General features: G+C 37.6%; 2 protein-coding genes across 3 annotated transcripts in view; both read left to right on the top strand.

Annotated features, from left to right (window-relative positions):
- The window catches only part of cachd1 (cache domain containing 1), a 73,734-nt gene extending 68,056 nt beyond the window's left edge, over window positions 1-5,678 (top strand). Inside the window, exons 26-27 of the mRNA XM_088598583.1 lie at window positions 721-822; window positions 3,059-5,678. Coding sequence (XP_088454709.1) covers window positions 721-822; window positions 3,059-3,300 — 344 coding nt within the window. The 3' untranslated portion in view covers window positions 3,301-5,678. The remainder of the gene's footprint in view (window positions 1-720; window positions 823-3,058) is intronic.
- Window positions 5,679-11,412: 5,734 nt separating this feature from the next.
- The window catches only part of raver2 (ribonucleoprotein, PTB-binding 2), a 33,502-nt gene continuing 28,522 nt past the window's right edge, over window positions 11,413-16,392 (top strand). For both annotated transcript variants that reach the window (XM_088598582.1, XM_088598581.1), the window contains exon 1: window positions 11,413-11,697. In XM_088598582.1, the coding sequence (XP_088454708.1) occupies window positions 11,449-11,697 (249 nt within the window). In that variant the 5' untranslated portion in view covers window positions 11,413-11,448. The remainder of the gene's footprint in view (window positions 11,698-16,392) is intronic.

Below are 16,392 nucleotides of genomic sequence, written 5' to 3'. Positions count from 1 at the left end.
TAAAGCATTATAGGCATTTATTTCCTGCCCGTTTTCAGGTCTTTAAGAGCAAACTTTTCATCTTCATTCTGTTGTCATTCCTCCTAATACTGCACATTGATGATCTATAATAAGCCTAGTAAGGGAGAAGTGTGGGCTGTAATAAATGTAAGGAATTTATTTTCACTGCAAATCAGGAAAGGGATTTCTACTGTCTTTGTTAATATGCTTTTATGTCTTGTTATGCATTGTAAGGTATAATTTAACTTCACATTTGGAAAGTCGGTGTCATTGTTTATATTAATTAGCGATGTTTGTTAAGTGAGAGGCAGTGGATGTTTTTAAATTAAATAGGTTTATGCATTGTCTTCAGTTTTGTGGTGTTTTTCTCACAACTGAAATATTTAACTGAGGTTTTTGCATAATACTCTACTGACACATTTGTGTATTCATGTATATTTACCTTGCTTTTTCGTTTAAAAGGCAAGTCAGCATTAATCTTTGCATTATTTTTTTAAGGTATAAAAGAGTCTTGCTCCTTTAACATGTCTCATATTACCTCAGACGTTTAAAAAGGAGGAATATATGAAATATTAACAGATTACAGAAGATTTGGGTTCTCTAAACACTTTAGTGGAGCTTCTTTAGTTGGTGAGGGGTTAACGGAGAGCACACAGTTGTGTGTCATACGGCTCTGAACCCTGCAGTTATGTGTTCTGTTTGTTGATTTTTTCCGAGCAGTCAGTAACACCCGGTTCATTGCGGCAGTGATTGAGAGACACACTCACAGCCCTGAGCGCAGACGGCGTTACTGGGGTCGCTCTGGGACGGAGAGCGATCATGGTAAGAAGCTTGTCTCCTTTGTGTTTGTTTCCCATTTCTGTTACTTATTTATAACTTTTTAGACTTCCTAGAGAGAGAGAGAGCGAGCAACTATACAGCTGTTACTTTATGGAAAAAAACACCAAATAGTGTAGTTCTGGAAGAGGTCCTAGGAGATTACGCTTTCTGCAAGTTTGCAAACACTTTGGTGGTAAAGGTCACCTCCTACAATGCACACACTCATGTAGCTGAAGGGGTAATGTCCTTGGTTTACATGTAGAAAAAATGAAGGATTTTTGTCTTTACCTTCTGAGTTGCTATAACAAACTACAGCATAGCTTTGAGATAACAACTTCAGTTTGTTAGATGGGATTTCAAATTTGACATTACATTTGCAACTGTTTATGTATTCAGTTTGCGTTGACGTTTCTGAAACAAAGTCAAAAGAGAAGTGATTTTCATTTTAAACTGCTTATGAGTAATGGACTTTGTTTCTAGTTTCTAAGTACCAGTTAGTACCCACTAATGATAATTTAAGATTTTCAAATAAGTCTAACATACCTCAAAATCTCTTTTGAGTGTTAGAGTGTTAATTTACATTTAGTGAAACTATTAGGAAATTTAGTTTCTGAAAGCCTGACTGCTTCACTTGAGTCTTGGACTTAATGTCTTACACTTATTAGCTTTCAATGTTCAGAGAGATAAGGTGCAAATTTTGACTTTTGATTTGCCATGGTGCCATGATTCATCTTTAATTGAATGCAAATCTTTACCAGACTAATTTTACTGTTTTCCTGTATTGAGATGAAAGACCGTTTTTTTAACTTTTAAATTAATGCTGCCAAGTATTCAATGGATGGCTTTTAAGTAAATAATGACACTGTCTCTTTCAGATTGTGTTTAGAATCCTTTGGGAGTTACATCTGAAGTTGTACGAGACCAAGTGTTTAAAATCAGAGTCAGAACAACTCCAGAAAGTCCTCATCTCCCTCAGTCACTGCCCCAGGAGCCCTTACATATGTCATTCCCCATCTCAATCACCACACACTTGAAAATTAACTCCTACTTTTGTCTCAAAAGAGACACTCGGGAGTGCTTATTCTGTGGTTGTTAGACTTTAACACTGAACAATTGCAGTAAAGATTAAAGGGCAGCAGCATTTCACATATGATCGTCCTGCTGAGACGCGTTTATGTTGGGATGCAATACAATACAAAACAGCTGAAATGAACAATGTTGTTTTATGAATTGTTTGAACCCAATTAAGTAAACATTTGAAATGGCTGATTACACGGTTTACATTAACATCTGTCTTAAGACTTGTATGTAACCATCTCAAGTAATGTTTCCAAGAACTGTGCATGTGTAAGCTTTAGTTTTGAAGCCTGAAAAACATCCACATCACCATTTACACAGGGATGAGGCTAACCAGAGACCTGCAAGTATTAAATTCGACTTCAATATGAGCATTTGTTTCACTCCCCTTTTTAAACACTTCATATTACTCATTTGAAAAGCACGTTTTTAGTTCTAGAAATGTCTAGCCAGGCAGAAGACCGATCGTTCGTGATTGTAGCTCCCTTTGGCTCATCTTTCTCCTTGATCAGTGGTTCCCAGTCCTGGTCTCGGTGACCCACATACCTGCTGGCTTTCATACCATCTCACCTTCATTAGATAATTGAAGTCTTACTTCAGCTAAGAAGTGGCTTCAATTGAATATTGGCATTTTGTTTCTAGTCAAAAGCCTGGGATTTTATTTCACTCCCCAAAAACAACAGTTAAAACTCCAACATGTTTAAGAGCTGGGAGCAAACAGTTCAAATTAATCTCATTCTTATTAGTCAGTGACGGATTTGATTGTGTAATTGAGGACTCTGAGGCTGGAACAAAACTCAGCAGGTGTGTGGGTCACTGCGACCAGTCCTGGAGGGTGCTCGTAGTCCCGTGGACTGAGTGTTGTATGCAAGCATTCTGTTGCGAAGGACGGTTTAAGAAATTGTGAATTCTTTCTGTAGCGTGAGAGTTTTTCTAACTCCCCTCAGGGGTTTCAGTACTGCTGAACAGGGGTTCTCTACTTGAACCTTTATGACTTAGGATGCCCCCTTGTGTAGGTTTCTATTTAATAAAGAGCATAGAATCCATTGTATCCGTGTTTGTCTTACCAGTGCAAGACACCTTCTCCGCAGTGTAAAAGGTGCGGCCGGACTCTCTTAATAAAAACCCTTCTGTTGTGTTTGTTGAACTTGCCGCCTTCTAGGCTACAGCACCATGAGCCCTCAGGAGGACAGTGAGAACCCACCCTGCAATAATGACCCCCTCTCAGCCGGGGTGGACGTGGGGAACCACGATGACGACTTGGATTTGGACACGCCTCCCCAGACTGCGGCCCTGCTGAGCCACAAGTTCCACCCTTACCGTCACTCTCACCACCATCCCCTGCACCACGCGCACCACTTGCAGGCCGCCGTCACCGTGCACACGGTGGATGCAGAGTGCTGAGGCTTCACCCCTGTGCACTGGTAGCACAGACCTTTGAAAAAACAAACAGTGCTCTGAGGCTGTCTTCAGCAGGCCCTTCAGGAGACATGTTCGAATCCAACCTCTAGCCACCTGGATTGCTCTATCCGCTGAACTGTTGCCAAGACAACGATAGGGTAAACGTATTGGAGAAGGATTGTTAAAACTGGATTTTTTGGGTTGCTGGACGACAACTTTGAGCATACTTTAAACAGAAGGGGAGTTTTCAGATTGCAGAACATGAGGACGGATGTCTCTATGAAAAGCTTAACAACCTCTTGGAAACTTGTGTAAAAAAAAATTGTAAACAATGCATCTCAGATTTTTTTTAAAAAATAAAGCATTATTTTTCTACTATTTATTTAACTGAACTTTTAAAAGTAAATGCAGTAAATTCATTCGAACAGAGACTTAAGTAATGGTTTGTCATTCTGTCTTTGAAGCAGACTAGGACTTGTGATGACCAGACAGAACAATGGAAGCAATGAGCTTTCACCTCTTTTTTTTTTCTGTAACACAAGAAGTTTAATTTTAAATGCTTGTTTTGTAATTAGCATAAAGTGAAGAAGCTGATATTTCAGCGTAGAACATTTGTATTGTTCAACAGTTGCTTGAAAAAAAAACTACAAGACTGCAAAGCCTTTTGTGTAAAATGTAGATTCATCCTAAAGATGAGTTAGACATCTGAATTACACATTTACAGTGATGTACAGTGCCATTTTTATGACGTTGATGAAGTCATGTGTATCAGCTCTTAAAAGATGGATCCAATTCTTAAAATAATGCCCTGCAATATTGGGCACATGGACACAAGTTCAATGAATCCTTCTGATCTATATTTTAAAATAACAGAGCCACCTAATTCCAGGATTACACATTAGTTAATTAGTTCATTTACATGTAAATCGGCGGTGTGGTGGCTCTGTGGCTAAGGATCTGCACCTTCTGGCTAGAAGGTTGCTGGTTCAAATCACACAGCTGGCAGAGGAATCCTACTCTGTTGGGCCCCTGAGCAAGGCCCTTAACCCCAACTGCTCCAGGGCTGCTGAATAAAAGGCGGACCCTGTGCTCTGACCCCAAGCTTCTCTCTCTCTGTCTGTGTGTCTCATAAAGAGCTAGTTGGGGTATGCGAAAAGACAAGAAATGTAAGAAAATGTAAATGGCAAATAAAGTGATCTTATCTTATGTAAGTTACTATCATCCTTTCCTGTTTTTGGATGGCTCCATATTTGTTTTCCAGTAGCATCACTGTAAAGTGGAAGTTTGCACAGGACACATAGACGTCATTTTCAATATGAGTATAAAGTTATAAACCTTCTCATATAGCCAGATTGGCTTCCAGCTGGGATGTCTCAGTTAATACAGCTGTGTATAAGAGGGGGCAAGTTTAAATTGCTAGAGACATACTCTTACAAAATCTTCACTGAAGATATGATTGTATGATTGTGTATATAAAATGTAATAGAATAGTACACTCAAATGCCTCTGTATTTGTATTTAAGCATCAACCCAGTGCACTGTTAGGAAATGATTGTCAGATGCAGGCTTACTGAATCTTTGGTTTTATCAGTTTTAATTAAAGTGAACATGAGAACAGTCATGCCATGCTGACAAGTAGACCCTTTAATTATACTTAGTGTATTATCCAAACCAAACCACGTTGTTTATATAAGGTTTTACAAAAATCTTAGCATTTTGTGGCCCTTCAATACATAAATCTTGAAGTTTTATGTAAAGTATTATGACATTCTATATTATTACTACTTCATTTTTTTTATTTAAAAACTAAAAACATTTTCTGCTTGACACATTCCCTACATTTTGCTATATGTAAAAAAAAATAAACCTGTTTTCTTTTTGTGGAGGGAAAGAAAAACTTTGACCATTTGGAAATGACCACTTTTACAACATTTACCCTTTTCTCCACAAAAATGAAGACTGCAAGAAGAGTATTTAATGACATAAATGTGCCTATTTGTTCCAAACGGTTCACTGGAATTACATAAGGACAAATTGGTACAAACCAGGAGTAAAACAATTTTTTTTCATTTCATGATGTATTTTTAGTAAAATAAAATTGTCATTTAAATCGAGATCTTTTGCCATTTCTGGTATAACTCTGTACCATAATGTTTTATTTAAAGAAACACTGCCGTTTCGTTTTTCTTGTTGGAGAACAGTGTCTACTGACTGTTGTAAGCAAGTATAATCTAGTGTATATTGAACACTATAAATTACATTAATGTACTGAAGGAAACTCAATTTCTGTATATCATTCCTTTTTTATGTAATATATAAAGTAATGAAATGGAGATTTATTATAATGTGAATGTGATAAAAGTTCCACTTCTCATTTTCAAGGGATTTGTTTGCTCCTTAATGTTGACACCATCTGTACTCTGAATTTTTACTGTCTGTACTGTACAAAGCTTGCAGTAATTGTGCAGTGTCTTACCTAAATCAGATCTGTAGTATGCTCACAGTAGATGTTACACCATTGCATGTTTGGAAATGCTATGACAAAGACAAGACCTAGTTTTGAACAATCCAGGTAACAAAATCATTGGTTAAATGTCGTACTCTTCATGCCAAAGGATCCCAGTGAAGCATGGCAGCCATTACATGTAAGCAGCCCCATAACACAGGTTAAGTAGAGAAAAGATAATGATATCGATTAAATTGAGGGTAAATTTAGATAGACCAGATTGATCAAGGTTTAACACCCCTACTCTTACAAGCAGTGTCGTGGGAGTGATCAAGTACTCAGGGCCTTGGTTTTAACATATCTTTTGAAGGCCAGCACTTCTTACCACAGTGTGGCTCCTGTCGCAATGCTGACACATTGCCTTGAGAAATCTCATCTAGAGGGAAGAGCACAACCTACTGGTCCACCAACATGCTAACTGGGTTTTCCTTTACAGTGTCCCATCACAATATTGACAAGGTCCGAATGTGCTCAGCTTTTGAGATCTGATGATCTTAAGATTAGATCTTGAAAGCTGAAAATGGAAAGGTGATTCACAGACATTTTCCTTAAGTGCCATTTTTTTGCAAAGAGTGTCCCTTAGAATTATTTTTCAAGTAATGAAAATCCTCAAATACAGCCTCGGTATGAAGCAGGTGATGGTTTCTGAGTCATATACTGTATAAAACAAGGAATAATGAAAAGTTGAGCGGCAAACTTAAACGAGATTTACCAAGAGGATTTTTATGTGCGTTACCATCAAGTTGTCACCTTTGTTCCGATTATCAAGGCCACTGGTTAGTTTTACAAGATCTGAATGCAATATTATTTACAGAATTTATATTAATATATATGAATGTAATCTTGCTTAACACTAAAAGTTTTTGCAGTATCTAAAATTAAAATGTGTATAAAGTTGAGTTAGTTGCATAACAGTGAAACTCGATTTTAAAAGAAGCCTTTCCTTCTCTGGAAACAAGCATCTCATGTTGCGTAAGAAACTGGTTTCTGTCTTCTGAGCAGTTTCACAGGAGAATAGATAACCAAATAGTCATTGTTTATTTATAGGCTAAGTGCATTTCTGCAGGAATATATGTGAGCATCACTAATTTGTTAATTGCCAGCTAAAGGATATTCCCTCCTGTCTACTAACAGCTGTTTAATTTGAAACACTGAGAATATAACATTCATACAGGACTCTCCACAAGCCTGCCGAATCTGCACTTTGAAACTTGGATTGGAATCAAGCTGCTGTGTAGATGAATTAATGCTTGAAGCTTTCATGGCCTTTACTGAAATCCAAAACAGACCATGTAATTTTGCCTTGACTTTTTATGAAAGAAAATGAAATTTGAGCCCTTTGACAAACTATTCTCTTTTGTCAATGTGCAAATACAATGAAGAGAATGAATGAACAGACAAATCTTCTACTTCATTAAATGCAAAGGTTAGAATGTGCAAGCCAAAAGATAAAATAGTAATATAAATGTGAGTAGCAGGGAGATAAAGCTAAGAGGTGTTGGTGGGACCAGTAAGGGGCACTCACCTAGCAGTCTGTGTGGTTCCTGATGCCCTGGAATAGTGATGGAGACACAATACTGTAAAGTCTCTGTTCTTTACGTTAGGGTAAACTGAAGGTCTTGACTCTTTGTGGTCATTAGTAATCCTAGGGCATTTCATGAAAAGAGAGGTGGTGTTCATCCTGGTTTCCAGGTCAAATTTTCTTCTTGGCCTTTACCAGTCATGCCCTTCTAATGGTGCCCATCTCTGAATTGACTTCATTACCCTGTTCTCCTCCCCACTGATAGCTGGTGTGTGGCGAGTGTACTGGTACATTTTGGCTGCCGTTGCATCATCCAGGTGGGGTTGCACATTGGTGGTGGCAGAGGGGAGTCCCCATTACCTGTAAAGCGCTTTGAGTGGAGTTTTCAGAAAAATGCTATATAAGTGTAAGGATGTTGTTATTATTGTTTCATAATTGTATTGGATAATTATGCATTTTAATTTTTATCAACTGCAATCTCTGTTTTTATACACAATCTATGAATGTTAGCATCCATCGTTTTTGGGCAGTTCTAGCTTGAGTATAGTGTATGCTTTGTGTGGTGATTCGTTTTTTTTTGGATACGGATTTGGAAATTAAACCCCACAAATGGTATCAAGATTTGTGACTGAAACACTGAAAAGGTTTTTTTTCCCTTCATGGAGAATAAGCTGGCGAAAACTGGAACCGCATCAGTCAACTGCAGACCGACAGGGAAATTTGAGATAATTCCCTGTTTGTGCCAAAGAACTGCTTTGCTGTCCAAGTTGCTTGAGGGCATCAATACTGTAAAGGATGCTTATCCACGAGGAACATTGAATTCAGGGTGTACTGTGCTCCTTAAGGAACCTATTTAAAACCGTTTTTGCTTGTATTTTACTTCTTTCTTACCTGTTTTAACTGGATTGCACACTTGCTGATTAAAGCTGGACAGATTTTAAATCTTATCTGTACCATGGCACAACCGCCTGTTCATCTACAAAATAATATAAAAGTAAATTATCCTGGCTTATAATTCCAGTATTCCACATGAGAGTCCTCTTCCCTGCCACCCACACACTCATAATCACACTACCTTGCAGGCACAAGTTCAAGGTTCCTACTGCTTTCTTACATAAACGAACACATCCCAGGTGTTCAATTAGCCTACTCTGCCACTCACTAACACCTACACAATAGTTTTGTGCATCAGAAATTTCCGTATTTTTCAACTCCCACTCAGCATTTTCCTGAATCATACATTAAATGGCAGTGCTCTCTTTGCTTTTGTTTCTACAGCACTTTGGTATCAATTCATACTTAGGTATGAAACCTTTCATTACAGGTCTTGTTTGCCATAGATGTCTGTTTTAATTTGAAGAATTACAGTCAATGTTTGGGTAATCCCAGATCGAAAATATGCTGTATGTACAGAAAAACAAGAGATGACATTTGTTTGATTATTGACTAGAGTAGAAATGCTCCAGATAGTGTCTAGCTGTTTAACCACTGGTTCAATCTATCTACTTTAAATGTATACAATTCTTGAGATTATAGAACAACTCATTCTAGCTGTATATACTGTAACCAAGATCCATTTTCCAGCCTCAGTAAGATGTACTTGATGTATCCAAATGACTATCCCATGAAATATCACTGTAAGCTCAAAATGAACTTTGGGTCTCACTTATTTAATTATCTCAATCATTCAACTAATTGTTTTGCTTTATGTTAAAAGTAGAATTTACTTTTCTCTAACCCTGAATTTGAGCTCTTTTTTAAGTTTATTTGCTCTTACAACAAATGTATTGTACAGATATTTGATTAAACGACCACAACTTTTGTCCAGCCTTATTTCCATATTAATTATCTCCATGCCCCCCTATCTCTTTATGTTTTGTTCATGAACAAAAGAACAGAAGAATGGTTACAAACAAGAGGATCAGCCCATCTAGCCTGTTTTGTGATTACCAGTCTATTTATTCAATGATATTATCCAGCTGTTTCTTAACCAAACCAAAGACAACAGCTTCCACATTATTACTGGGTAACGTTCCATACTTCAACAGAATGAAAGGATATAAAGATAATTTCATTATTTTTAGACTAGAGATCTCCTGTTTCACTTGTTTTGTGGTTTCTATTATCAAAAACTGACAATAATGCTTTATTTTTTCTTGATAAAAGTTAAGGGGAGGAGTGGTGGCACTGTGGCTAAGGATCTGCGCCTGTGGCTGGAAGGTTGCTGGTTCAAATCCTGTGGCCCGCAGAGGAATCCTATTCTGTTGGGCCCCTGATCAAGGCCATTAACCCCAACTGCTCTAGGGGTGCTGTACAATGGCTTACCCTGCGCTCTGACCCCAAGCTTCTTTCTCTGTCTGTTTCTCATGGAGAGCAAGCTGGGGTTTGTGAAAAGACAAATTCCTAATGCAAGAAATTGTATGTGACTAATAAAGTGATCTTATCTTATCTTATAAATACCAAACATAGCCATTTACAATATGGTGACCTAGCCATCTGAGTATTATCATTATATTAATAATAGTGGGCAGTTTGGTCAGAATTTGAGGCTATTAATGATCTTCATTGCTAAAATGTTTTTAGAACTCTGTATCCCTGGGATATTCAGGTGTTCTCCCTGTGATATTTTGTCTGAATTAATTTGGAATTCACAGTTACGTTTTCAAAATATTACCATCAACATGAACTATAAATAGCTTCACCTGCAGTGGTTGCTGGTGTCACATTATGTGCTAAGCTCAAGTGTTTTATACCTCAGAATTTTTTGCTTGTGTTATCCCTATTGTTCTGTTACACTTGTTTAAACCTGGATGGGTTATAATGCTAACATCCGTTTTAGCAATCCTTGGAATGAACTTTCATTCCATGAATGAAGCCTAAAACATGCTACATAATAATGTAAGGTACTAGAAACCTTTTTTTGGTTCAATACACATTTTTCCAATAGATACAACTGACAAATCCACAAAAATGGCAAGATAATGAAATTCATTATTCATAGTAATTGTTTAGTGGTTCCAGATAATATAATGTTAGTTCAGCAGTAGTAATGGTTAGCTCATTTATGCATGTGTACAACTATATCTAAGATATAGTTGTATTGAAATGTATAATGACTAAAAGAGCTTACATTATGATTCATTATGATTCTCTTTAAATTATTGATGTCTTTGAGAGTTGATGATTAGGAGTGGGAACATGAATTTGGAATTTGGTAGGGAATTTGAGAACACTTTGCTGCTAATTTCATTGTTTCCATTAGCGACGGGACTTGCTTTTCAGCTTACAACACATTGTATTCTAAAAACTGCTTCAGCGGGATGTCGAGTTATGAAATCCAAGGCATACATATGAAGATGAGGATGATTCCTGGAGATTCTGCCAGTAGCTGGCATTTACTCTTCAGTCTGTGAATTGGCGTACGCCCACAGAGAGACGGCTAACCCTTATATAAATCCTCTTGGCACTATAATAGCCTGCCATCCTTTCTGTTTTTCCAATTCACTGTGGAAGAAGGCCCACGGTTCTGATACCTTGCTTTGCTTATGCCTTTAAATCTGAAAGAAAACGGTCACAGTCTTCTCTGTGGTAAAGCAAACACTTCTTGTAGTATAGTACATTTTAAGCAAATAAAGCAATTAAAAATGTACTTCTCTACAGACAGGATGGATTACTTTGACAAAATCATTGCATCAGTAGATATACTGTAAGCATATAACAATTATTGTTGTTTTGGATTTATTATTAATATTATTTTATTCACTGGGTTGTTGATCCCTAATCCTTTTTTGGCATATAGTGATTGCATCGTTGTGTATGTACTTTACATACAAAGATTTGTAGATTTAAATGAAGAAAACTTGGTACTTATTTTCAGCTGGAAAAAATGGCGGACTGTTATACAATGTAAAATTAATTTAATTTCAAAGGTTGGTCAAAGGGTGTTTTTTGGTTCATTAATTGTAGTGTAAATTGAATTGTAAACGCTAGGGGTCGCCAAGTATACAGTTAAGCGAGTTCAGGGCCTGTCTTGTACCTTTCCGCCTGCTCCAGAGTTGGTGGAGCGACGACAAAACAACCGCCCACCTCCTGCTTCTGCTCACTTGCTACAGAGCTTTTCAAAATGGCGGCTGCTTCCTCCATAGAGCCGCCGAGCGTGAACGATTTGAAACAGGAAAATTCACCTTTTCCGGACTCGGATAGCCCTGAGAGCCGACAAGAAGAAGACACGGGGTCCGAAGGTCCGAGCCTACGAGTTTTGCCTGAATTAGAGCCGGAAGAAATCGAAAAGAGGCTGGAAAAAACTCGCAGGGAGCTGAGCAACAGGAGGAAAATCCTGATTAAGAACCTACCCCAAGACATTACCAACCAGGTAATGGGGATCATTAACTGACCGGCAAAGTGCATCTTCAGTCCTGCGCAGTACTCAACTGTGAGAAACTTTCAAGCATGAGTCGGGTGCATGATTAATGTAGTAAATAATATAATAACCACCTGAGTATCACTTCTGATGTACTTTTTTGCAGTTATAGAATACGTTTGTTGCCGTCAAAATCAGTAGAAAATTACAGTCTCGAAGTTTTGTATTTGACTGTTACGTGTTCCCTTTACAGCACTTACCATAATAGGGGCAGAGTATCTGAAATTACTCATAGTTCTTAGATGGTACAAAATCTTTCTTGGTCGGAAAAGCAGTTTATCTGGAGCACTTCTAGGATTCAAGCGTTTCTTGTATGCGTCTTTTAGCTAGATGTTTTATCTATGTTGATGAATTATATTAGCCTGGTTATATGAATGCTATGCGAGAGTATAGATAACTTGTCGGTGTTTCCAACTATATTATGTACTATACTATACATAATTATTTTGTATTTCGTAGAACTCCACAATTCTACACTTTGATTTTATGTTATTATTTAGGTCCTGTTTCCATCTGCTGTTGCAAAACTTTACATGACCCTTTTTCGTCAGCCGAACATTCAATACAATATGGCATCTGGTGATTACAAGTGACGTTATAAATGATGCAGCACTATCGAGGTCCTCCAGTACAGGACTGTAATGTCGTTTTGTATACTCGCCTGAAAAAAAAAAGAAGTGTTTAACTGTCGAGTACAGCCTTTGGTCTTGAGTGTTTTAAGAAGGGAGGAAAGTTTACTTGGTTATCTTCTGTAATTGCTTACTCTTGCATATAAATGTTTCGGTGTCTATAGAGTTGGAAGCTATTGTTAATTTAGCTTGTCAGAACTGTCCGCTAAGGAGCAAAAGCATCGAAATATTAATCTGTGTAATATAGGTTTTTTCTAAGATTATAGTCTTTTAACTTTTGACATGTTGTAAGACTTGTCATTACCACCATTATGATTAATTTAAAATCTTAATTCCCACACCAAAATGGGCACATGAACATTACACATTAAAGAGACACAGTACCTGTGTATTGTTTTTATGAAGGGTTTTTGTCACTTGGATCATTTCTTTTATCAAAGAAAACATGTCACCACGATCAGTTTCTCCTTGAGCGCAGTTGTGCACAAATTCAGTAATGTTTCAAATGAAATGCTGCTGGCAATTTAGGGTGTAAGCAGTCCCCTTTTTGCAGTTTTGACCACTGCAGTTAAAAGATCAGAGCTAAAATCTGATCTTCAGTTGTCTTACAACCCTATTACTCTCAAACAGTATCTGAATCTGCTTCAATTGTGATTATACTCTAACAGAGCTGTAGACTATTCTAAATGTAAAAAGAAAATCCATTTCAGAATAATAACACTCTGCTGTCATCACTACCATGGTGACAGTGAAGATGCCAGAGAGACACCACAAAATGTTTCAGAGTACCTTTTGTAAGTTGAAAATTGAGCTGTATACTTGTGATATTTGATTTAGCATTTTCAATCTTTTGCTAGCTAACCTTTGTGAGCCCTATATATACATTTTCTGGCAAATATCGATTTTTTAAAATGGCTCAGGTTTATGCACAACAGCTACTGTATTCTAGCTCCTATGTTTAATGGGGAAGGGAAAGTATGATATTATTTAGGCCAGAACATTCTTTGCCTTTCCTCAGCACTTTATACCCTTTTGGGACATCTTTGTGGAGTTTACCTTGTGGTATGTAATTTATAATCAGGCCCAGGCTTAACCTACTGCTAAAATGTAAACAGCTCTTTATTTAAGATAACTAAAGTCATTTAAGATGCTAAGTTGTTTGAAGTCTGTTTGATAATGAGACTTATTAGCCGTTACCTAAATTGATGAAGTCGACACACATCGGATCTAAATTGGCAGCTGGTCAAGAACATTTTTGGTTTGCATGCCTGGAGTGCTGTACATGTCACTGGGATTTTAAGAGTCAGAACTTCAAAGTTTTGCCCTCAAGTAAGATGTTCTTTATATGGACAGTTTCCATCCATCCACTTTCTAACAGCTTCTACCAATTCAGGGTCACACCAGGGCCAGTTCTGCCAAAAGCCAGTTAACCTACCTGTATGCCTTTGGATTGTGGGAGGACACCCATGTGAACCTGGGGAGAACATACACACTCCATACAGATAGCACCCCATTTCTGGAATTGGACCCAGTGCTCCACTGCTACGGGGTAGAAATGCTAACCACTTCGTCGCAATGCCACCCATTTGGAGAATTTGCACATTTTAATTTCTCGAAGATTAAAAGATTGATATTTACCTCACAGAAATGACCCGACCTGGTCTGGTTTAGGACATCTCAGTTCTGAAGAACAAAGGTAAAAAAAATTCAGAACAGGGGTCTTCATTTCTGGTACTGCAGGGCTGGTGTGTTCAACTTCAACAAGGCTTTAAACAGATTGGAAAACCTGCAAACACATTGCCCCTGTAGGACAGGGTTTGGAGACCCCTGATCTAGAGCACTGTTACGCATATCAGCAATACCTTAATCTTATGTTCTGGTTTCTCATCCGTTTGCAAAATTGTCAGATCAGTTCTGTAACTGTAATTACTGGTTTAATAAATCACAATGTACTGAGGCCTTATCAACCATACCTTTTTGGTAGACATATTCACAGTGTCACATTACTTTATTCTTAACTTATTCTATAAACATGATCATGTGTATCCAAAGGACTTTGTTGTGCTGACTTTTTTTTTTAAATTGTTGATGAAGAGGAATTGCTTGTGTAAAATCGGTTTAGGGTTTTAGGCATTCAGATGAAGGAAAACAGAGCTTTCACTGGCTGATTTTCAAACTTTATTGATAAAAAAAAACTAACAGACCAAAAAAGAAGAAGAAAAAGGAATAACGGACACAGCGCGAGCCTGCATTCTCTCCTCAGCCGTCCACACCACACTTTTCCCTGGGTCAGAGATTAAATAAAACTTCACTCACACTAAACAAGTTACCACATGCAAAATACTGAATATGTTAACCCAAATATGTCTCAGACTTGCATCATGTAAGATTGTCCTGAGCTCAGCAAGCATGTCCACCAAAATACTATTTTGATGTAAAACAACATGAAACTGAATTATTGCCTGAATCAGTATTAAAATATACTAACAAAGGACTCTATAAACACCTAGTAATATGAATTCTGAGGCTTAGTGTCTGCCAACCCACTTACAGCCTGTACAGAGGTGTACTACTCCAGTATGCCTTGAGTTGCTATAGATCTTGTTAAGTTTGCACAAGATAACCTGAGGGTAGGACTTAGATTGCTCTCTGAAGATGATTCTGCACTTCGACTGCATTCGATGCTTCTTATGTTGTTTTGTATCAGGGGCAAGCCAATATGAAATGTCATGTAAAAGCTTTCTGGAATAATGAGAACTACATGGTCTGGTTGTTTATTGATGTGGCTAAATACAGATTTGAAACGGACAGCCTCTCTTGGCTTTTAGTACAATTCCAGACATATTGTGTGAGTCTAGGTTCTAGTTGGGTTAAACTTTAATGGGAAATCAGTGAGTTAAATCAATAGAATAAACATGTCTTTATCCACAGACTGTTTTAAGGGTTTTACTTAAATTTAAATCCCTCTTGAAAGCCTTAGGGGTATGCCAGGCACATTGTAAAATTATGTGTAGTTAATGCCGGTGTTTCCTGTGTAGTTAATGCCGGCGTTTCACATTGCGAAAGACCAGTTCTCAAGTTATTTAAAATTTTCATTCATATTTGAAGTGAATCGTCATATAAAGGTTGCTGTTTCCATTTTACGGGCCAATCCTGATAAAATATTATGCTCATGTCTCAAGTTTCGTCTCATTTTGGGAGTTTGTTGTGTAAACGTAGATGGCCTCTCCTGAGTGTAGGATGAGCTTGATAGCCAGGAGATGGCTGGATTAAGTAACTTGTCCTCAGAAGGTCCCTTCTCAAGAGGTGTGGGTTGAGTTGGTTGTGGGAATACTATAGTTTTGTATCTGCCCTCTTATACAAGAATGCTCTACTGTTTTTATTATTGGCTCATGGTTTGAGCAGAAGTTAATAGCTTTACGGGTTTCAGAGGATTTGAGTGTTGTATTTATTTCTCCATGTCTGTTATGGGGATTAGAGTACTGTGTTGAGTTGAATAAATCGACTGATCGAGGAGGCATACAACACAATACAGCAGAGGGATCCCTAGTGATCCTGACTTACTTGAAGTCTCCAGGGAGTCCCACAGAAATGCTTAAAACTTGTGTTTTGAATTAACACTTTGAAATATGGAAAAATTTAAAGTTAAACCCAAAAAATTGTGCGTTTTTGAAAAGGGGTTCTTTCGGCAAGAAAATTAAGGACACTAGCAGGAAAATGCTTACAATCTTTTAAAAAATCCATGTCAAAACACGGGTTTGTTTAGGGAAGATTCTGCATTATATGTACTAGCTAGAAGGAGAGTTCAATAAAAGTTCTGAGAAATTAGAAAAAAACACTAAGAACCGGAGAGGTGGGAAGTGCCTGGAGGAATGCGTCATCACTTACTCTGTGTTCTATAGGATCCTGTTTTGTTTGAACTTTTATAAACATATAAAAGTGCCATCTCTAACCTTTTGTAACGAGAGCTTTTAAGCTTTTTTCTTAACAGTTTTAATCATGAGTGGATGACTTTTCT

Source organism: Lepisosteus platostomus, chromosome 11, assembly GCF_059453375.1.
Source record: "Lepisosteus platostomus isolate fLepPlt1 chromosome 11, fLepPlt1.hap1, whole genome shotgun sequence".
Lineage (NCBI taxonomy): Eukaryota > Metazoa > Chordata > Actinopteri > Semionotiformes > Lepisosteidae > Lepisosteus > Lepisosteus platostomus.
This window is presented reverse-complemented; position numbering and strand designations above follow the sequence as displayed.